We start from the raw sequence: 22,867 nt of genomic DNA on the forward strand, positions 1-22,867 counted from the left end.
TTATTTAAACTTGTTTATTTATACAAAGCACAAATTCTGTTGGGACATTGAGCATAACACTGTTGTGAGGAGGGTGTGGGAAAATCACGCGGCAACTAGGTAAGATTGAAAACAATATAGGATTTTTTTTAGACAAAAATTTATGTTTCGAAATGTAATTTTTGGTTGAAGCACAGAAAAAGGCAAAAAAAACCGCGAGGGATAGGGGTTTCCAAGGCTGGAACGATGTTGCTATTTGGAGGGATTTCAAACCGATATACATCCCGGAAGATATATGGCCGCACTATCTTGAGCACGTGACGTCTGAGCGGTTCACACGACGCTCACAGTCCAGTGCTGGCAACCGGAATCGGCCAATTCATGGCGGGGTGACAACTCACACTGGCGGCTCCGTTCCGTTTGCTGCACATGCGAAACGGATGGTAAGATTAATTTAAATGAAATATATCGTTAAATTCAGTTGTTGTTAATATATCTTTTTTCATTATAGGCTGCGTCTCTTGAACGTGAGCCGAGCCCGATGGAGCTGTTTGTGGAGACGCACGTGCGGAGTCAAGACTGCCAGAAGGGGGCGTAACAGTTTGTTGATAACCGTGCTCAGCATTTCGTGGTATGTTTGTTCAACCATTTTACTTTGTAAGTTATTATGTTTATTGTATTGAATATGATGACTACTTTTTTTTTTTTCAGGAGACCTATAATAATCGGTTGAGGGAGAGATACGGGGACGATACTTTGACCCATCCGGAATTCGATCCGGATTTGTGGATGGAGGTTGGCTCGTCAGGTGGACCAGATAAAAATCGGGTTTACGGGCTCTCCAACACTACGGCCGACGGTCGACCCGTAGTGTTTCAACCGTTGGGAGCTCCCAATCAATAGCGAGCTCCCAATCTAAGGAGTTCGTGGCTTTGCAGCAACTCAACGAGAAATACGACAACCTACAAGCGGAGTACGCACAACTCAAAGCGTCTCATGCACAACAAAGAGTGGAGTTTGAGCAATTCAAAGCGTCTCAAGCACAACAAAAAGCGGAGTATGAAGCGGCTTAGGAAAAGCAAAAAACGGCTTATGACCAGCTTTACGAAATGATTATGAAATTGTCAAATAGCGGAACATGTGCGTAATCCTTTTTGGTCGTATAACCACCAGCCTTCGCCAGGATCTCCTCCTCCTCCTCAAGCTCCATCATCTTTATATTAATTTGTAATCAACATTATTTACCTTTAAAACTTCATTTATTATTTTTCTTGAAACATATTCAGTTTGTAATGAATATTATTTAACTTTGTTATTTTTTATGTTTAATAAAAATTTTATTTGCATAATTGGTTTGTATAACAATTAATTTATATAGTTTTATATTATATATCCTAAATAATTTTTTAAAAACAAATTAAGAAAAAAACTATTACCAAGGATTTTACCAACGGATGAATTCGGTCGGTATTTTAAACTTTCACCGACAGACTTACCGACGGAATTAATCCGTTGCCATTTAACAGTAGCTTCCACCAGTACCGACGAATTTACAGACGGACATATGCCGTCGGTATTTCATACATTCACCGACTGATGTACCGACTGATATTGTCCGTCGGTAAATTCAATTTCACCGACGGAATGAAAATCCGTCGGTATATTTCAAGCGGGAATCTTTTTTTTTTTGCGCACACGTTCCGTCTGTAAAACCGTCGGTAAATGATTTTTTTGTTTTTCTGACTGATATACCGACGGAATGAGGAATCACCGACGAAGGTAAAGCCGACGGACGTATTCCGTCGGTGATGACGTCGGTAAAAAAATCACCGACGCACTTCTAATCACACACCGACGGAATTTTACCGTCGGTAAAACTGTGAAATCCTGTAGTGAGTATTTGGGCTTCTAAATAGTATTTAATTACTGTTTTATGATAAAAAGACATATATAGTAAAAATAAGAATAACATATTCTTATGTATCTCTTGTTTTTTTAAAAAAAAAATTGGATTTTATTCCAAAATTATCCCTAAAATGTATTTATTTTAAACTTTTATCTTCGTTTAACTAAACACTTTTATTTCCGTGTCTCCTTAATTCTAAAATAATAACTAAACACAATCCTCGAATCGGAATAATTGAATGACTTATTATGCTCGAATATATTGGCGAGAAATCAAATGGCACGGCGGAATATCACCCAGTATTGTCTTCGGGGAAATCTGAAGACACCAGGAAATACACCTAAATTATTCAGATTATAATAGCAGCCAGAAATAAAATGATTACTTCATAAAAAAAATTAAAAATGACTAAATACTAATATCACATAAACATCTCAGATATTATTATAAACAAGAATTAATATTGCGTACAAAAGCAAAAGAGCCAGATAGCACCGATTCGGCAGGGATACAAAATCTCGTGCATACAGGTATTATTTAGGAGGGGTGATTTATAACTATAGTGATTAGTACACGTAACCAAGATTAAGGCCTGTAACACACAAGATTGATTAATTAATTAATTAAAACAATTAGAAGTGGTGGTGCTTCTTTCCGTTAGCCTCTTCTTCCTCTTTCTTGGTTTCTTTCTTCTCATGTTGCTCATGGAATACAAATCCACCGGATCCAACTGCAGCTGCCGCGGCAATCTCCTCCTCTATCTTGTGCCTGTGTGCATGCTCTGGGTCTTTCTTTGACTCGTGCTTCTCATACTAAATTATTAAAGCAACAAATAAATATGGAATAATAAAAAAAACTATACCTTGCTGGCTTGCTGATTTTCTTGAACTTTCAATAAAGAAAAACAGAGAGAAAAAATAATTGTTTTATAAAAACAAGGATTGATATATAGGCCTGGTACCTTTTTACAGGTGTTCAGAAAAATAATTTGTCCCGATTTATGAAAAATAATTGAATAAAGATTTTGAAGCAAGGCTGTTTTTTTTTTATATATAAAATATATTAAAATAATATTTTTTTATTTTTTAAGATTTATTTTTGATTTAGCAGCTCAAAACAATTTAAAAATATAAAAAAATCAAGAATTCTAAAAAACATAATTAGACTGTAAATAGTATCAGTAAAAATTATGTACACACATGTTATTTGTTTGTAGCTCTTGCATTGAAATATTTAACATGAGAGAATCCCACATCAATTATACACACACTTCTATACACAAATATCCACCAACTTACCCTTTTTTGTAAAAAAAAAAAAAACATATAACAATAACCATTCTAAAAAAACAATGATTGAAAACAGGTTTTTTTAAAAAAAGATTGATTAGTACATGAAATAAAAGAATACCTTAAAAAAAATATTAACATGAATATATGTGTGTGTGTGTGTGTGTGTAGTAACATACAGAATTCAAATTAGCGAGTGACAACTGACAAAACATTGTACCATGGCAAAAGCACCAGCGGCAGCAGTTCCAAGCTCACCAACGTGCTCAAGATGCTTGTGATGCTTCTCTTCTTTTCTGTAATCAACATCTGGGACAGCAGGAGGTGGAGCATCATAACCTGTGGCAGTCTCTGAATACTTAGCGGTCTCAGAGTAGACACCGGCCTCAGGAGGTGGAGCATCATAACCTGTGGCAGTCTCTGAATACTCAGCGGTCTCAGAGTAGACACCGGCCTCAACTGGTTTCTCCTCGCTCTTGTGGTGGTGGAAGAGGCCATGGTGCTGCTTCTCTTCAGCCATGCTCACAGAAGGTATTAGAGCAAGAATGAGGCAAGAGCGTGTTGGGAAGGTTTTTTATGTATGGTGTGTTGTGGTATAGCTTTAATTTGTGGGGCTATTTATAGGTGCATGATGGCAAAGTGTGCCTCGTTCTAATTAATCTCCTCTATAATCTTGGTGAAAAGTAAATAAACATTAGATGGATGATTAGGATATCTGGGATCACGGATTATTTAATTATCTATTACTTTTAATGAAGTTCTTTGCATGTATCATCATGGAGGAAATTAGATATGGTTGCTTTTAACAAAAAGTAAACCCTAGAATACACTGTATCATCTCCTTCGAACCAAGCGTAAATAAGAAATTCTATATTTGAATAATTCTTTTGATTTTTTGTGCAATTTCTTGGATATTGCTGGAAACATTGCTCTTCTTTTATAAGACAACACCACTATATACGAAGAGCAGGTAGTCTAATTCAGAATTTTACAACAATGGTCAGTATTCACGACAACAAACAACATATTTGGTGACGTCGGAAACAAACATTTGCCACGATAGGTCTTCGTTAAATTTTGTCCTCAGCTGAAGTTCCAATATGAGGCATTAAGGACAATCAAAATTCATTCTCAAAAAAATACAATTCAGGAATGAAAAGGCAGAGATTACACTAAATTAACCTGTCAATATAGTTGATTTCCATTAATTAGCTTGGCTGATCAATAAAGAAATTAGACCTGGTATAAATTAATCACCTAAAATCAAGTATATGGAAGGATTAAATACATTAATAAAATCCAACTCTTATTTTTTAAAAAAAATATTAAATGAACCTGATTCATATATACCCATATTTACAGAAATTCTTTATACAAGTCAATAATAATTGATGAAATACATGGCATCTATCAGTCGAAACGTTTTAGTTCGCATGAAATTTGTTTAATGTAATAACCATCCCCGTATCTTTTCATAAATTTCGTGTTAATGATCAACTCGAAATTGAAGAATGATTCGCAAGTAGATGCAGATTTGCTCCATCCCTTTAATTTCATTAGCGAGATTACTTATTTACTTTTTTATTTTTTAAAAGGTTTTTAATAATGGTTTATATAAATAATAAAACATCTTCATATATATTTTTAATTATTTTATAATAATTTCATGTCGTAGCTTAGTCGATTGAGATGCACATGATAGTAGATATAGGGTGCGGTTTTGAATATTGCTTATAACAGTATTTTCTTGCAAACGATATATCATCTGTCTATTATTTTTATTTTTATTTTAAAAGGGGTGCATGAATGCGCCTGACCCTTTTTCATGTTTTTCTTTTTTTTTTCCTCTTATTTTTCTTTGGTTTTATTTTACACTTTGAAAAACATTTACTAGATTCATTAACTTTCCAGTTTTAACACGATTCTTAGATACCATTATAAATTTTTTTTTGAATTTTAATAATTTTTTCTCAATTATTATGTATCTAATACAAAAAATAATAATATCAATAATAAATTGTTCATGAAAATTCAATTCAAGTCTTTTTTATTCTTTAAATAAATTAGTAACATGATTTTATCATATTTATGATGTTTAATTTTATATTTTATCATATTTATGATGTTTAGTTTTATCTTTCAATCACACATAAAATATAAACATACTATTTTGATATCTTTTAAAATTGATTTAACAATCATATTTTTTTCAACAGAACAATAATTTTAGTTAAAAACATCATGTTTATTATGAGAAACAAGAGATATATTAATAAAAAATTATCTTGAATGAAAAAAAATCAAACTATCAATTTTTTTCTAAGATTTGAAATTTTTTTTTTACATTTTAAAAAAATTATTTCTCTACATCGTAAATGGGCATACAACTAGTTAAAAGAAAAGGAACTTAAAGCCATTAGTGCTTTATTGTGACTCTAGATACATTGCATCATTCATTATAATGTATGATGTTTTTACACTTTTTATCAAAACTCACAAAGCTTGCAATTGGGGTAAAATAATATTTTTAAATGGATTCATTAGGCATTACAAGATTAATCAGGGATAAATTGGTACATATATATTTTTTTTACAATTTTATCCTTTGACATTACATTATTATTAGCCCTCAAGTTTTATGATTTTTTCACTTTTTTTTTGTAGGGTTATCTATGATGCAAATTAATCAAATTAACCCAAGTTATATTTGTTTAGTTTTCAGCATTTTTTTATTTAACTTTGGTTTTTATTTTGCTAGTTTCTTCTTTCAAAATTCTAATTTTTTTATCCCAATCTTATATCAAAGATGGTTAATTAATCAAATTAACCTAAGTTTACTCAATTTTTTTCTTTAACACATTTTTTTATTTTTTTTAATTTTATTATTTAACATTAAACTATTAATTTTTTTTCTTTTTTTTTTCACTGATTTATCTCAATCTCATATAAATTTTGACTCGTGTTATCATCATCTTAAAAATTTAACACAATCAGCAATATATAGCAAGCCAGCTATCTAATGTTATCTACGTTATATGAAGATTAATTATCAATTAGAATATATAATATTTTTATAGGTCTTGAATCTCGAAGGATGATGGGATCGTTGCCACGAGGATGTAATCGAACTGCCGCTTCTTTTTTTTTAAAAAAAATATTATTTCCCTTCAATCTTTCGAACCTCACATAAGCTTTAAAGAAAAACAAAAGGAGAAGAAAGAAAAAGGAGATTGGCTGTTTTTTCGTATATCTTGACCAAGTTGGAGCTGTTAATATGGGCGGTGGCGAGGGCCCATTGAATGGCTGTTGAAGTTCCGGCTCGTGTCGGCAAAGGTTTTATTAAAGCAATTAAACCAACTGGGGTCGGCGTCGCTGTTCCTCCTCCCCATTTTACAGCTTTTTATTTATTTATTTATTTATTCATATCAAAACCTCGGAACCCCACCAGAAAACTGCTGATTTTCAACTTCAAGCAACCAAAACACCAACACCACAAAAAACCCATCTTTGATCACCAAAATAGTACAAAACACCAACATATATATATATATATATATAGTGATTTTTAAATTATTTTTTTGTTTATAAAAAAATATTAAATTAATATTTTTAGATATTTTTTAATTGTTCTGATGTATAAATATTAAAAATAAAAATAAAAAATTAATTTCTACATATTTTAAATTAAAAATTATTTTTTAAAAAAAAACTCAATCAAATAGCAATAACAAGTGCAACTGTAGCCAGCGAATGAGCGTCATAAAACGATAAGATTGCCTTTATGGAAGGAGTTGGATTTCATTAAAACATTTGTTTTGGTGGGGCCCTCCACTTTATCCGTCTTTTTATTCCCCGCCTAAAAGGTAAGCAAAAACGACGAGGTAACAACCACAATAAAATTTTAGATATAAATGAAACTAAACAAGGGTCAGTGAAATCCAAGACGCTGGGAGCAGTACTGATTTTCTCAGGCAACGAGCAAGACACGTGTTCAGCCAGATGTACAGGCTCGGGAAAGAGATTGTGTAGTGTGGATTAGGTTAGAGGGCTCTCGGAAACATACAGAGTATATGGTGGGGCCACGTTTGTAATGGACCATTAGATGGTAATGAGAGGTCAACATCCAAAAATATAGCAAAGGAAAACATTAACATCTGATGACGATGATGATGATGTTGAGGTCGGGATAGTAACACACACACACGATTAATGTTAATGATGTGTACAACTGTGCGTCGCAGGTTAATCCAGGACCATGCGACCTCAAATCTTCATCGGATTTCAAATGGACAAAACATAGGTTTGCAATTGGCCAGTCAAACTCGGATGATTTGGGTGATTTAGTGTAACTTAAATGAGATTCAATATTTTTATTTATTTGTTTTAGTAAATTTAAAAAACATAAAATTAATTTATAAATAGTTAGCTTTATATATTTTTTTATAACCTAAATACACATAAAATGTTTCTTTAATATTTTAATGTGAAATATATATATATATATATATATATATATATATATATATATATATATATATATTTCCAATCATATAAATTAACTTCTTATATGACATAACTATATTTATATAGTTTATATTCGCTTGTAATGTTTATTAATTTTTTTATATGAGATACTAAAATATTAATTTTTTAAAAAAAAAATTTAAATTAATCTGAATCAACTTGTATGATTTAGATCTGATCTCTTTAATGGGTCATCCGGTTTTAGTAGCTATGTTTCAAACATCCAGGGTCTCTTTTCTTGTACTGACACCTGATCTTGACGCCATGTTCTCTGTCTTTTGAAATAAAATTAAAATTTATTATCAACTTTTCGTTGCAGGGGTTTTGGTGAAAGAACAAGTATCGATTGGGCAAATATCATACTTGCCCAGGAAAAGATTTTTGGTAACGGTGATGTTTTATTAATTATTTTTAAAATTTATTAAAAAAGAAAATTTATAATTTATCAAAAAGAAAATCTCTTTCTTTTTCCTTATAGTATCTTTATATTTTTTTTAAAAAAAAATAGATTTTATGGAATAACTAATAATAAAATGTTAATGGCTACTGAATATCATATAATTACTCTAGACCGGCCTATATTTATGGTGTTATTTCATAAAATTCTTCGGCCGTTTTTCAAATAAATGGAAGAAATAAAATATACAAATGTAAGTAACTCAATTGCCTTATTAGTTATTATTTACGAAATTATAGGTATTACTAGCATATTCGCATGCATTTCACTCTATTTTGGATTTTTTTTTCTAAACCTAAAAAATATATTAAAAATATAAAGATTTTTTTATTAGTATAATTAAATCCAATTAAGCGATTTAATTTTAAAATTTATCAACATAACTTTTTATTTAACTTGTGTTTTGAATTAAATCGCATACGAGCTAATTCAAAGTGAATTATTCAATTTAATGGGTCCAAAAACAACTTGAATGATCGGTAAAAACATAACATAGGTTTTTTAAAAAAAATTAAGACAATAAATTTTTTTATATTGAGATGATGTCAAATTAGATCAACCTTGATCACTCTGCGACTTGAGTTATGGATTTCAATAGATTTAATAACTTTGTTATTTTTGTAATTTCTTTTTGTTTAATTTTATGCTTAACATTAGATGTTTTTAAAATTAAGTATCGAACTTAAAAATAATATTTATTTGATATCGTGATAACCTTATAGAAAGTAGAAAAAAATAAACCATGAATTCTATTTCTTAACCAATTTAAATATTGAATAAGGTGAAAAAAAAATTAAAGGACCATAAACTAAAAAACAAATCAGGTTTGATGGGTAAACCCATGATTCCATGAATTGGCTAACCCGGGTCAACACGTCAAACCGGCAAATCTGGTAACGGACTCAATTGGGATTAATAACTTATTTTTTAAAAATATAGTTTATTTAACTATATGATAACAAAAATAGACAATTGCAAAATCAAGCGTCAAACCATTACTGAAACGTTTTTTTTTAAACTATGATAAACTGATAGAAAGCGAAACAAAATAAATTATAAAACTCAATTCTGAATCATTTCAATATCAAAGGATAAAATTATAAAAAAAAATTATATAAAAAAGAAAAGTTAAACTCCCCATACCAATCAATAGGCCAATGGACTTTCTATAATTTAATAACATGTTTTTTTTTTGAAACTATTTTTTTTAATTGTATGATAAAAAGAAAAACAGACAATCACGTAATCAAGTTCAATTAAAAAAAATGTCTCGCTAAACCCGCAAACCGGGACAACCAGGGTTACCTCGTCAAACTCACAAACTAAATCATTGACTCCACAAAGTTTATTATCCTAGTTTTTTAAAATCATTTTTTATTTAACTTTTTTAAAAATAAACCATACCGTGATGCTAAGATATTTTTTTAATATTGCAATAACCATATAAAAAACAAATTAAAATAAATTATTAACTTGAAACCCAATAAATATATTATATAAAGACTAAATTAAAAAAAATAACCAAAAGAAAACAAAAGTCAAAATACAAAAAAAAAATACACCACCATAAATTACCATTATAATCCATAATATTAATAGAATTGGAGAAATATTATTATCTCCGCAACTTTTAGCTTTAGTTATAATTATAATGTAATAATATTATTATTTATATTATTGTTTTAGTCACTTGTCAAGAAAAAAATCTCTAAAAAGAAAAAGCTTCTATAGAATTGATGATCGCAGCTCCCCGGGGGTAGTTTAGGGAAACCTTATAAAGGGAAAACCTTTTCGGACGGCACTGGGTCAATGGTTGTGCCATTTATAGTTTGAAATCCGGATTAGCTTGCTGACCTAGAACCAACTGTTGCAAGATTGAAATCGAACTAGATTGAAAAAAAAAAAAAAACCTGATATGATCCAACAAGCCATTGACATAGCCAAAAACCCGATTATAACCTGTTAACTTTTATTTTTTTTATTAAAACAATATTGTTATGATTTTTAAAAAAATTGACCCGGATAAACCGTAACCCAGACCGGGTCTAAAAACTATAGCGGCATTATTGTGGGCAAGTGGTCTGCAGATCATGCAATATTTCAAACTTGACCATCTGCACCAGCACACCTTGGTTGTGTTGTGCACTGCAGGAGGGTCGCGAAATGGCGAAATCTGGAGCCAGCAGATCTTCGAACCTAATTTTCATGAATACTTAATTCTTATAAGATTTCAATCTACCATAGGAATGGCAAGTGTAGAGCTGACTAGCAAATTACAAGTTAGATGGCCTGCTGCATATGTAATCCACGAGTGCAGTTTTTTATAATTTTTTTTTTATTTCCCCTCATAATTTAGAGTACTCCGAATTTGACTACTCCAATGAGAATGAGGACCATAACATATGCCAGCTAAAAATCCTCCATAGAGCAAGCAATGAACACCAAGCTGAAAAGTATTTATTCTCCATTGGTCGGTGTACCCCAGAGCCTCAATTCCAGAAACACTTTTGCTGGTCCAACAATTGAAATCCACATCATTATGGGTTAATTCAGCATCAAAATCCCAAATGTCTAAGGATTTCCCAAGCCAACTGAAATCTGTGAGATCTTTAAACATTTTCAAGTAGCGGTCGCCTTGAATCAGAAAACCCCAAACTTCTTGCAACAAACTACCAATGCAATCAAGAAACCTGCTCGATACGCTGTCAAAACCTGCCTTTTGGATTTGATCTTGACCAAATGATAAATTTACTTCAAAGCTTTCAAGCAATGAGCACTTGGAGCATTTGTGCTTAGCTAGAGGAGAAAGATTCAAGACAGGAAACCCACATTTTCCAAGAGAATCCCATGCTGAGCTTTTAGCAAGAGTTAATAAGGACTCCCCTGCACTTGTCCAGAAGTTTGCAACAGATACAAGCAATGAAGATTCAAAACAAAACAGATGGTAAGTTGCAGTTGCAAGCAACAATGAGTATGCTGCACTGATTCTGGACATGCTCAAAGCTTCCCATGGAAGGCCACCCACCTCAGAATGCAGAGAAAATAAGTCACTTGCTCGTATTTTATAAGCAGAAGCCAGAATTGTATATGTGTTCAGAGCTAGATGGTGCAGGGGATGCAACCTGAAGTTCAACTGTGATTTTCCTTCTCTGACCTCTAACTGCTCATCAAGGAGGCCAGTGATCAGCATGTTCTCAAGCTTCTTGCAGCAAGATTCAGGATCACCAACAGCAAGATACTCGGCTGTAACTTCATCTACATAATCTGTCAGCTTTCTAGTTGCTTCATCCCTATAAAAGCTGAGTTCAGAACTTAAGCTCGAAGAGGCCAGATTTGACGCAGAAATTTCCTAGATGTGAGAATTCAGGGTTAATGCACGTTCAAAACAATATGTAGAATCAGTCATCCACCAATTTCTCAAGCAAGGAAAAATAAGTTCACCCTGCCAATCTTATGATTTGAGCTTTCAGAGAGGTTAGGACAGAATTCAATTTCAAAATTTACCTCATAGTTCATGGTGAGAACGAAGCCTTTTTGTTTACAAATTTTTTTTGCAAAACCTAATAAACAAGAACACACTTGACATTTTCCAATCTCGGTGGGCAAGAGATGGAAGTGGAATATAATTTCCTAATAGACAGAAAAACCAAAATGACTTGTGACTCAAAGGATATTTGCCTTTTTGTTCACAGAAAGAGTGACAAAGGGTTGCTCGTCAATCATTTAATTTCCATTCACCACCATTGGCCTTTGATGTGGCATGGCAATTGCCAAATGCCAACTTCAATGGAGAATCTTAGTGGTAGATCATAGCTTTTGCCTGTCTTAACTCTTAAACCACTTGTCCTAAAATTTTTCTCATAAATGCGATCCTGACAGGAAAAAAAGTCATAATTCTTATAAATTTTCTCATATGGAAAAACTTTTCATTGAAACAACGCGACCTTAATTGTCAACATCTTTCACGCATTAATATTGATCATAATTGCCAACCAAGTTTCAGTAACGATCTGATCATGAATCGGACAGTCATTGCACAACAATGCACATAATATTGTGAAAATTTATAATAACATTACCTGCAGAACATGATCTACATAAGAAGGGGGTGATGCAATGCATCGTGTACAGCAACAAATAAAACGATACTTGGCCCACAATTCTGACCGCCTTATTTCCTAGGAATAGCATTGGTGAACATAATGTAAATATTTCAAACAAGAAAGTTGGATTCTGTAATGCAGGATTTGATCGAGTGCAAAAAAATTAATTTGGAATTTCATGTATTGGAACCTTTACGACAAGTAAAAGAACAGCACAGTAAGTGTAAAGAGATTTTACTACCTTAGGCTGCAACAAGTCTGTGTATGCCACAGTCACCTCCTCACCTCTCTTAATCCTCTTAATACTCCTCACAATCACTCTTGGTCCACTTCCACTACATCCTGCCAAACAACAGATTTAAAATCTAAACGAGCCAGATCATAATAAAAAAGAATCCTCCATAAAGAACAACCACCGCCACCAATATGCAGTATAACCTTTTGAGAATTCAATGTTGTTATGCACACCATTATCACTCTGCAACGCAGAAATAGACAGGTAAATTATAGCACAACCAGATAAATAAAAAAGAATGCAACCAATATTTCAGTTTTATGGACTTCTTTTCAAGATGGAAATCACTGTGACTTTACTTCGGTGCCAGCAGGAAGAATTCGTAACCTCGACTCATCGCTGAACGGCAACACATTATCAGGAGGAGAAATAATAGATCGATAACAAGCATTGGGAGAACAACTGTGATTAATCCACGAGAAATTGGGGCCATAAACAGCAATCCCGATGGAGCGCCCTTCGTTATCGTGTACCTCAACGGCGTTCGTTAGCACCAAGCACAACGCAGCCTCCAACAAAACAGCGTCATTTTTTTCGTTTTCAACCATCTCAATCCTTCTCGCAGCTGCTATGGCCTTCGCTCCATATCTTACGTGAGCTGAAATCTCTTCGTCGGCCATCAATTTCTCTCGGTTCGTCAATAAGCCACAAATTCTGTTGGTGGAGGAGGAGGGGGGAGAGAGGGGGAGTAGGCGGATGGCAGCACGGAGGTCGGAGGAGGGGGGAGAGTGGAGGAGGTGGAGTTCGGCGGGGGAGAAGTGGGAGAAGTGGGAGGAGGAGCAGATAGAGGAACAGTAGAGTAGCGTGGGGACATGGTGATGCTGGGTAAAATTAGTACTAGGGAGACGGGAGAAGCAAGAGGAGCAGTGAGAGTGAAGGAAAGAATCGTGAAGAGCGTAAGAGAGAGGGATCACCGATGGGGTAATGTCCTCGCCAATTTCTATGTCCTCTTCACCGGCTCTCATCTCCATCTTGATTCTTGAATCTCGAGCGAGCGTGGCAACTGGCACGGGAACCTCTCTAACGGCACACGGGCTCTTTCAAGAAATATTGAAGTGGAACGAAACATTCAGAACTTCACTTTTGTATGGTCCGGTTCAAATTTGGGCCCGACTTCTAGGTCCAAGCTTCTGCCACCCTGCGTCCATACGAGGAAGGAGCATTCTAAAAGATAGCCTGGCTTCCTATCTCGCAGAAAAGTGGTGTTTGTAATTTTGTGGGCAATTGGTATGCTGAGTTCAGGTGGGCAGAGACTGCTAACCTGCCAAAGAAAAGTTTCATATATGTATCCTGGAATGCTGCATTTCATGGGAATTGGAAAGACAGGATTAACGAGGACTGATGGTCCGGTTTTCTCCGGAGGTATGATGAACCATCTCATGTATAGCCAAACATGTTCCAACTAAAAACCCGTGAACATCGTCCATGGCATGACATCATCCCGCATGTAATTGTCCAGTAATACTTCCTGGTCAGAAGGTCCCAAATGTCAAAGCTTGGGCCTAAAATAAGATTGAAATTTCGTTGGATGGAATTCATCCGTTTACAGCTTGGTAATCGTTTTTATCATAATCAGAGAACAGATTCTCTCATCAAAACTACATAACAGATACAAATCATTTGCAGGACAGTTTTACTTGATCAACATATTCAGGAACAATTTCAGTCACTTTCTTGGTACACAGACATGGAGATAAATTGAAAAGAAAAGATGGGAAGTGATGGGAAGAGCAGGGTGATCTAGCCGTAAAAAATCCAAATATAATGGCTTCTCATTGTATTGATCTTTGAACTGGGAGCTGAATAACATGAGAGAGAGAGAGAGATTTATTCGCCTGGAGTTTCATAACATAATATGGAAAGACGATAAAAAGGGATACAAACAAGCTGGTGGCTGCTATTGCTTGACATTCAGTGAACTTTCAACACGCTGGATGAGCTGATCTTTAGTCAAAGCACCCTCCTGCAAATGATAGAACCAAGATCGCTAAAAAACTCGAGTGGGCAAATAGATGACCATAAGTGGCTATAGAACAAGAAGCAATAGAACTAGAAAAACTTGAAAACAATGTAGCATTATAAAGTTCCCTCTTCTCTAATGGACGCAGGCCTTGTGGACAAACATGCAGATCTTTATCATCTCTTTATTTTTGTTGGGTAGTTAATAAGAAAGGATCAACCTAAACATCACAATTGACTTAATAATTCACAATCAAGTTATCAAGCATATGCATGTTCCCAGGCACATAAGAGTGATGTGCCTGATTTGATAGCCTCACAAACAAGATTTATGCCTTTCAGTAGCCTACATGCAGACAAGATTGTTTTCCAAAATCTAGTATAAACTCGAAAAATTAGAAAACTTCCACTGCAGTTTCCTACTAAAAAAAAAAACAAATTTGAACAAAATCCATTTTCTCTAGTTCAAAAAAATCTATTTGTCCCCTCTATAACAAATATTTAGAAAACAGCCTTAATTCCACAACTGAATAGGTCTCAGGACGTATGGCTATTTTCACTTGAGAGCAAAGAAAAACTAGATCGACTTACAAATCGATCATATGGCTTTGCATCCTTGAATATGATAAAAGTCGGCAAGGCCGCTATTTTGTATTTATCAGCAATGCTGGGATATTTCTCAGTGTCGATTTTCACCACCTGAACCGTGTCTTTCAGGACAGCACCAACTTCATCGAGAATTGGGGCCATAAATTGACAAGGACCGCACCTGTACACCACAGGTTAGCTGCACTATTCAATTGAGATTCTAAATGCTAAAATCAGCAAATCTTAAAGATCCTTATCCATCACCGAGCTACTCAATAGCCAAGTTCATAACCTTGCCAATCAAAAGGTTAATCCTAGTTGACATAAAAATGTGAAAAAATTCTTTGAAGACTAGCATATTAATTCCAGTCAAGTGATTCCATACATACATACATACAATATATATATATATATATATATATATATATATAGAGGATAGTCTGCATAGTATCAGTTTTGGAGTTCAGATGATTGCATGCAATCTCCATTCATGGCATCCTTTTCCAATAATGCAAAGGAAGAGTACAAACAGAAATCTTAAAGAAAAGATAAGAAAGTAAATCACCAGGTTGCATAAAAGTCAACCAACACGGGTTTGTCAGAATTCTGTAGCAACTCATCAAAGGTGGAAAAAGTTTGCTTCTTTGCTGCAACCTGTGATAATCATTTGAAAAACAAACAAAAAAAAAGGAATCAATGCATATGGAATAAATAGCAGTTTGAACTTGATAGCTCAGACACACAACAAAACTATTACATAAAGCCTATACATATTGACAACAATACAATCAAAGTCAGATTGACTGTTCTTGTTCATTGCTTACATTTATAACAGACACAACCAGACAGATATTGAGAAAAACCAAAGTAGGATAAGGAATTGAATCCCATGGTTGTCAATGACACCTAAAGCCTTAAAGTAATCGCGCGCATCTGAGTAATGCTCACCTCCATTACCTCCATAATGAACTGCATCGTATATCTTACAAGTTTCTCTCAAACATCCAAGTTCTAATAATCTTGCATATGAGCTACACTACATAGATATAGAATAACCCAGGATGTGTTTGACTCGAAAAGATCCACGTCAATCTATGTTTGAAGAATTATGGTAAAAGATCAATGGGAATGACAGTTAAAAACCATTGGAGATAAGAACCAGAACAAATATAGTTAGCATCATTATTACAATCATCAGGCGATAACTACTATTAGATAATTTCATAAGTTGTCTACCAAAACTATCAGTAACAATATAAACTAAGAACAAAGATGTCAAATGTAGATACAGAGTCCTAAATGTCAAGCTTTCATTGAATTAGTTCCACATAAAGAGCAACCAAAAGAGTCTACAATTTTACTGCAATATTTTAAAAAACAACGTCTTAGTGTATTGAGTGGTAGTTACCCAAATCCCAAACCTAACAACCACAAATTCCAACCAACATAAATAAATAAAAACAGAACTCATTTAAAACCAGTTCCCAATAAACCTTTAAATCTCACCAATTTCAACAAAATAAAATAGAAAAAAGAGTTACCAGGGGCAAATTTCGCTGCCTGGAGTGGGAGGAAACCCCTCTGTTCCGAAACTGAAGTCGATGAAGCTGTGCTGGAAACTGGAGAGAAGAAAACGAAGATAATTTGGAAGAGTAATTAGAAGTGGAGTTGCGAGTATTCAATGAAGGAATTGTTGACGCTGAAAGAGAAGAAGTCGCCATTTTCTTTCTGGATAGATATTTCTTCAACGGCAGGGAGAGAATCCACAAGAACAGAAACCTAAAACGATTTTTTTTGGGTATAATAATCGGAGAGGCAAAAATATCTGTTTGGTAATAAACGTTCTGCTTTTGTCCGGAAACTCGTAGCGAACGCCTTTCATTTTCGAAAGGTAATTATACGGTATGGCTGATACAGGATAGTTTAAAGGTTCGGTGGGTTTTGATTCGTTGTATGGTGTGAATATGACGTGGCGCCACCTGATTATTTTTGTTTGATGGCAGAAACTGGAGAAGCGACAGCCCTGTCCTGCATTCCTGGAAATAGATTAATTAAGGTGCCCATTTTCCACGCGCCATCTTTCTTTTACCAGTATTAGAATTTTCTTAGATGAAAATGGGTTCAAGGCCCATGTGTAAATGGGCTTATTGAATCACCTGATCTGAAAGGTGGAATTTTAGCAGCCTATTGAAGGTTTTTGGATCTTCACCACCCATGTCTCCTTCTCCTTTTATGATTGATTGAAGGGAGATAAATTAATTATTACTGCTTATATAACGTGTGTGATTTTTAATGTATGTTTGTTATTGTATAAAATTTTTTTTTTCAGTATGAACCTTGAATTTTATTTTTGGACAATCAAGTTCTATTTAAGAAATAATTGATTTCATATTTTTATGAAAGAGTGAGATTAGAAAAAGAAAAATCAAAATGAAAAATATAGCAAACATAAGTAACGTACCATAAGTTTTGAAAACATTTACTTTGATCTTCCAACTTAAACAATCACACAAATTATACAATCGTGGTTCGTTGTAATTATTCTAATTCTATTTAGATACAAATATTTTTTTTTGTTTTTTTTTTGTCTCTGGTTGAGAAAGAAGAGAGAGAAAAGTCGCCGAATTTTAACGGTAGAGAAAGAAACTTGTTGTTGGCACCGATTTAGACCATTAAAATAAGAGATTTCTGTGTCAAATTGTTTCATTTGATGCGAGGAGTTTGTATTGAGTGTTTTTGTACCTTAAAAGTTCATGACAGATCTGAATTCGAGTTGATTTTTAGTTTCAGGATAAGTTCGGTTTTTTAGACAGTTTTTTGGATTTTTTGAAATCATAAATGAGTTTGTCATGATTTTTAAGATATTTTATAGGTGTTTGGAGTAAAAAAATATTCCAAAATAGATTTTTTCAACATAACATTAAATTAATTTAGACTTAGCAAGTCTATGATAGTTAAACAAAAAGGTTTACCTAGCTGGATTGATGTGGTTGATTTTGAGAGTTTATCTTTACTTTAATAATTAGAAATTTATTGAATTTAAAGTATTATAATAATAGTTGTTTTTTAAAATATTTTTTATTTAAAAATATATTGAAAATTTTATTATTAATCTCAAATTAATTTGAATATGGAAAAAATTTATTTTTTTAAATACTTTTAAAATATAAAAACAAATAAATTCTTGATATTATAAATAAAGTTGAATCCATTATTTATTGTACGGGTACAATCAGGAGTAGCATAGGTAAAAGTACAACTACGAGTAAAAACACATTTGAAATGAAACTTTTTTCATGTATATTCGATCTGCTATTCCTTGGATAAATTTTCCCTTCTTCCATTTCTTTCGCTCCTGGATCATTCTCCAATTCGCACGGAGTTTTGTAGCGCATTGTATATCAAGACGATGGTGTTGGAGTTCTAGCAACACTTGTCATAAAAAAAAAATCTGAATCTAAAAAATTATACAAGTTCTAATTAACTTTTTATAATGTTGTGTAGGTAATTATTTTCGATTTAGTTTTTATAAAAAAAAATTTAATTTCTTTTTAAAAAAATATCAAATCAAAACCGATTCAAACTAACCGATTTTAGTTCAGTTTGATTATTTTAAAATAAAAATCAATTTAACTAAATTTTTTTTATATAACTCAGTTTTTTCAGTACAGTTATTTTAATTTCAAGCTCATAAAATCAAAACTAAACTAGTCAGTTTTTTTAAAATTCTAATTAATTTCTTTTTTAAATTTACTTTTTTTAGTTATTTGTTTTCTAGTTTTTTCAATTTAATTAGTTTTTCAGTTTTTTTTTTTTTTTTACTTATATGCCAGTATATCGTGGTAGAAGACTAGTATCCTACATAAATTTCAATTATGGACCTGTAAGAAGCTGCTTTTAATCTCATCATCTTTTTTGGGGATTGGCACAATTCCATGAAATTCCCGCAGCCCAGTTCTGACACCAACAACAACAATGAAAATATTACATGCGTGGAATTACACTGCCGAAACCTTCATAACCATGAGAGAAAAACGTGAAATCAACCGTCGCTTGTCCATGTGAAGGCTAGAAGGACAATTGTTAGTGCAGAGAAAATGGTCGCACAAGAAAACAACCACAAATGCTTACTGTGGCCTTTGTTCTGGCTCTCCTGAGTGCCCAACTCAACCTCCTTGAGAAGCTCCCTCACTTCGTCCATGTCCGAGTCTTTCGCTGCTTGGATTAGTCTACCTTGAATTCTCTCAAGTTTTGCAAGTCTTCTACTTCTCATTGAATCCTTGGCTGGCCAGATAAAACCAGTCATCTTCCAGAGAAGGATGCCTACATAAATGGCCACCACACAGTCTACTGTGTAATGGTGGCGTTCCCGAATTTCTCTCTGGGCACTGTGCATCACAAGCAGCCATATGAAAGCTGAGCTACAGCCTCCATAAGCTTCCTACAATCATATGCCAAAAAAATTGAGTTCAAACTTCAGAGCAATTGCCATTAGATGATGGGACAAAGCAGTTTCAAAGTTTATAGTACAAGATTACCGTCCAAGCCATAGCTGTCAGCACGGCAACAAGCATATGGCCGCTGTATAGGAGGTCATTGCAGCCACCTCCAGCTTTCTTCAGAAGACTATACCATGATGCTCCTTCTGCAGGCGTGGGTCGTAAGAAATTTATGAGGAAGTTCATGGAACCCCAATCTGGCTGGTAATCACCGAGGTATTCCCCAGTATCAGCTGGAAAAATGAAAAGAAAGAAAACGTCAACAAAAATTTCCTTTCAAAAGTGTTTTGCAGAAGTGCACATCTGCCATAATTTTCGACTGCTTAGTAATGAAATAAAGCACGGTTCATACAGCAACTACATATTTATTAGTTATAAAATCCATCTGGTAGAGAACAGGCCTAAGAACTTTGTCTACACTAAAAGACCATCTAGAGGAATTAAATCAATTAGATTGAATTCGTCAGAACTTTTAAATCTTCTTATCAAAGAAACTACATAACCCATTTGTTTAGTGCCAGTGGCACAAAAAAAAAAACAATATAAACATCTCATTCTGGTAAAAGTAGCTCGAAATGAATCCCCTTTGACATTCACAAGAAAATAATTTACGGTTATGAGCTATAGTGACTTGAAGAATATGAACAATGTGATTCACCCACTTGGTGAACTGAGCAGTGCATTCAAATAGAATGTAACAACGAGTTATGTTTTCCAAATAGTTCCATAAGAGTTTGTAAGCTTCATGATGGCTAAAAGAACTATTAAAATGCCTTCTAGAGTCTGATAAAAACATCAGAACACCAAATTCAGGAAGCCAAACAAATACTGCAATTCAATTTCAATATAAACATACCATAAGCTATATCCTGATTTATTATCTGACGAATAGCATTTGCATCTGAAGCATAAGGAACATAATATTTCTGAGCCCAGTGATGTGGGTATGGAGGGACTCTAAACCGAGCTGCAGCACACCAAGGCCGGGCTGATGGTAGAATTGTAGATACAAAAGTTATAGCCCGTAGAAGACGGCCAATTGCCATAGTGAACATGTATCTTGCACCGAGACCAAGTCCAGGAGCTTCTACGGAGTCAAATAGCACGGAGAAAGCCAGCATCATAAACAACATCAGGAAATGATGCAGTCCAATAATACGAGCTCTTAGAATCTCAACCAATGTCTCTGGAAGCTTTTCATTCAGTGAAAGGAGCAACCACTGGCCGGTGTCAGGTAGAGGAGATGTATCACTGCTCAACATTATCAAGCCAACCATGAATACCGTAAACATTTATGGCTATTGTTTTAAATCTAAATAGTTGAGGAGATGAAAGCTATAGTCTTGGCAGGAAACTGGCAGGATATATCACAACTTCAACAAATACAAGTCATTCCAAGTTAAATCTCTGTATAATTATCGGGGATTTTCATTTTGAAATGAGTAAACCACTAAATAACATTCACAATTTGTTGCAAGAAGTACAAAATTTATGATTCTTCAGGGCCTACATAATGTTTCATGGGGAAATAATAATTCTACACCTATTCTCAAGTACGGGTTCAGCAAGGATACACTGAGAATTTAACGGATCTTAATTTTGAAGCAGAGACCTCAAACATTTACATCCTCCGGTTGAAATTCAGAATTTGCTCTTCATTGGGAAAGCAGTGCATAATGGATTTATTGCCAGGATGAAAACAATCTTGAAAACCATCTGCAGCTCATCAACTAGCACAACTAAACACACATGTGAATTTCAAGGCTCTGAACACCTACATATGTACTGGTTTTCTTTCTTAACTCTCTCTAGAGATTCCATGCAAGGGACTCCTAAGGTTCTCAAATAAATTCATCTAAATACGGAGATGCAAAGCATTTAATAGAAACAGGCAGTCTTTGCGATTGCAATACATAAAGACCTAAATGCAGAGTAGTTGTCCTTATTTCCCTAAGCCTCAAAAACAGCAGCCATCGTTTTGGGCAAAAATCTGGACAACATAGTCAGAGTTCATTCTGATTCTTACACTAAATCAATTAACATCCACCTGGGCCTTTGGCTGACCCGAATCAAGATTTATATCCTTTCACCAATCAGAATCTACTATACTGGAAATGTTCCTTGATATAGATTCCGGTTCAGTTGCTTCATTAATTATATCACTGGATATTCAAAGTCAAATCCATCTCAGATCCAGTGCTAATTTAATATCTTTCTAAATCAGTAAGTAAACAGCTATCATAACGCAGAAGAAACCATAGCAAAAAAGAACAGAAATAAAATACAAACTAGTTCCAAAAATCATTACTTCTAAAAACCAAAAACACAGGATATATTAAAACAGAAAAAGGCAACTGTGAAATTACCTGTGCCAATCAAGACCGAGAACAGCAGTGACAAAGCGCACAGAGAGAGCCTCGAAAAGAAGGCAAGTGAGCATAAACAGCATAGAAGCAACAAAGGGAATGGCAGCTCTAAACTCAGACGACCAGTGCTTGTAGAAAGGGACACGAGAGACGGCGATGAGAGCGAGTATTGACCATAATGCTGGCTGGAGACGCTCGTGCCAAGTTGGGGAAAGGTGGCGCAAATAGTCCACCACTACATAAGAAATTGCCGCCAGCCCTAAACCGGCGGTGGTTTTAGGCGGTGAGACCCACCGCCTCATGGTGGCAGTGGTGATGAGTAGTGGGAAAAAATAGACAGTGAGTGTGGTGTAAGAAAAGTCGGAGATTCGAGGTCTTATTAGGAACAGGTTTTTACTGTGATCTACTGTGCATGTAAAAATGAGAGGCATTTATTTATTCTTTTCTGACCCTTACAGCCAGAAGTAAGGAACATTATACCATCAGTACTTTTGTCTCTCTCTTTGTTTTTTTATTTTAAAGGTGTTTTTATAAAAAAAGAATTTTTTTTTTATAAATTAATTTTTTTTTGATATTTTATCATTTTTATATATTATTTCAAAAATAAATTTTAAAAAATAAAATAGTATTATTTTAAATAATTTATAAATAAAATTTTAAATAAAAACAATCATTATCACATCACTAAACGACCGGTAGACATTAATATCTAAAAACGTACATAAATTATCAATTAGATTATATTTGTAAATCAATTTAAAATAATTGTTTTTTATTAAAACTATAATATTTTGTTTTTTAATATTAATTTAACAAGGTTTAATCAAGCTAATTAAATCATTAAATTTATTGGATCATCACGAATTAAATTTTATTAAGATAACAATACAAAATATGTGATA

The 22,867-nt window shown here is 33.7% G+C and overlaps 4 protein-coding genes across 5 annotated transcripts; all 4 read right to left on the reverse strand.

Moving 5' to 3' along the window:
* Window positions 1–2,306: 2,306 nt before the first annotated feature.
* LOC133693601 (abscisic stress-ripening protein 2-like) lies at window positions 2,307–3,774 on the reverse strand. Its single transcript, XM_062114843.1, has 2 exons — window positions 3,395–3,774; window positions 2,307–2,697 (listed from the first exon to the last, which is right to left on the reverse strand). Exons 1-2 carry the CDS (start codon window positions 3,692–3,694, stop codon window positions 2,518–2,520), a joined length of 480 nt encoding a protein of 159 aa, XP_061970827.1. The 5' UTR covers window positions 3,695–3,774; the 3' UTR covers window positions 2,307–2,517.
* Window positions 3,775–10,355: 6,581 nt separating this feature from the next.
* On the reverse strand, window positions 10,356–14,024 carry LOC133694595 (protein SET DOMAIN GROUP 41). Of its 2 annotated transcripts, XM_062116166.1 has the most exons (5): window positions 12,853–14,024; window positions 12,697–12,736; window positions 12,500–12,600; window positions 12,235–12,333; window positions 10,356–11,504 (listed from the first exon to the last, which is right to left on the reverse strand). In XM_062116166.1, exons 1-5 carry the CDS (start codon window positions 13,522–13,524, stop codon window positions 10,491–10,493), a joined length of 1,926 nt encoding a protein of 641 aa, XP_061972150.1. In that variant the 5' UTR covers window positions 13,525–14,024; the 3' UTR covers window positions 10,356–10,490. The 2 variants fall into 2 exon arrangements, with proteins under 2 accessions (XP_061972150.1, XP_061972151.1); XM_062116167.1 differs by lacking the exon at window positions 12,235–12,333.
* Window positions 14,025–14,294: 270 nt separating this feature from the next.
* LOC133694597 (thioredoxin Y1, chloroplastic-like) lies at window positions 14,295–16,978 on the reverse strand. The gene is made up of 4 exons (XM_062116168.1): window positions 16,642–16,978; window positions 15,666–15,754; window positions 15,104–15,281; window positions 14,295–14,516 (listed from the first exon to the last, which is right to left on the reverse strand). The coding sequence occupies exons 1-4, from the start codon at window positions 16,819–16,821 to the stop codon at window positions 14,451–14,453; spliced, it is 513 nt and encodes a 170-aa protein (XP_061972152.1). The 5' UTR covers window positions 16,822–16,978; the 3' UTR covers window positions 14,295–14,450.
* Window positions 16,979–18,973: 1,995 nt separating this feature from the next.
* On the reverse strand, window positions 18,974–22,335 carry LOC133695380 (protein PHLOEM UNLOADING MODULATOR). The gene is made up of 4 exons (XM_062117355.1): window positions 21,966–22,335; window positions 20,456–20,850; window positions 19,639–19,832; window positions 18,974–19,541 (listed from the first exon to the last, which is right to left on the reverse strand). The coding sequence occupies exons 1-4, from the start codon at window positions 22,265–22,267 to the stop codon at window positions 19,143–19,145; spliced, it is 1,290 nt and encodes a 429-aa protein (XP_061973339.1). The 5' UTR covers window positions 22,268–22,335; the 3' UTR covers window positions 18,974–19,142.
* Between the last annotated feature and the right edge of the window lie 532 nt (window positions 22,336–22,867).

This window comes from Populus nigra, chromosome 5, assembly GCF_951802175.1.
Source record: "Populus nigra chromosome 5, ddPopNigr1.1, whole genome shotgun sequence".
Taxonomy (NCBI): Eukaryota; Viridiplantae; Streptophyta; class Magnoliopsida; order Malpighiales; family Salicaceae; genus Populus; species Populus nigra.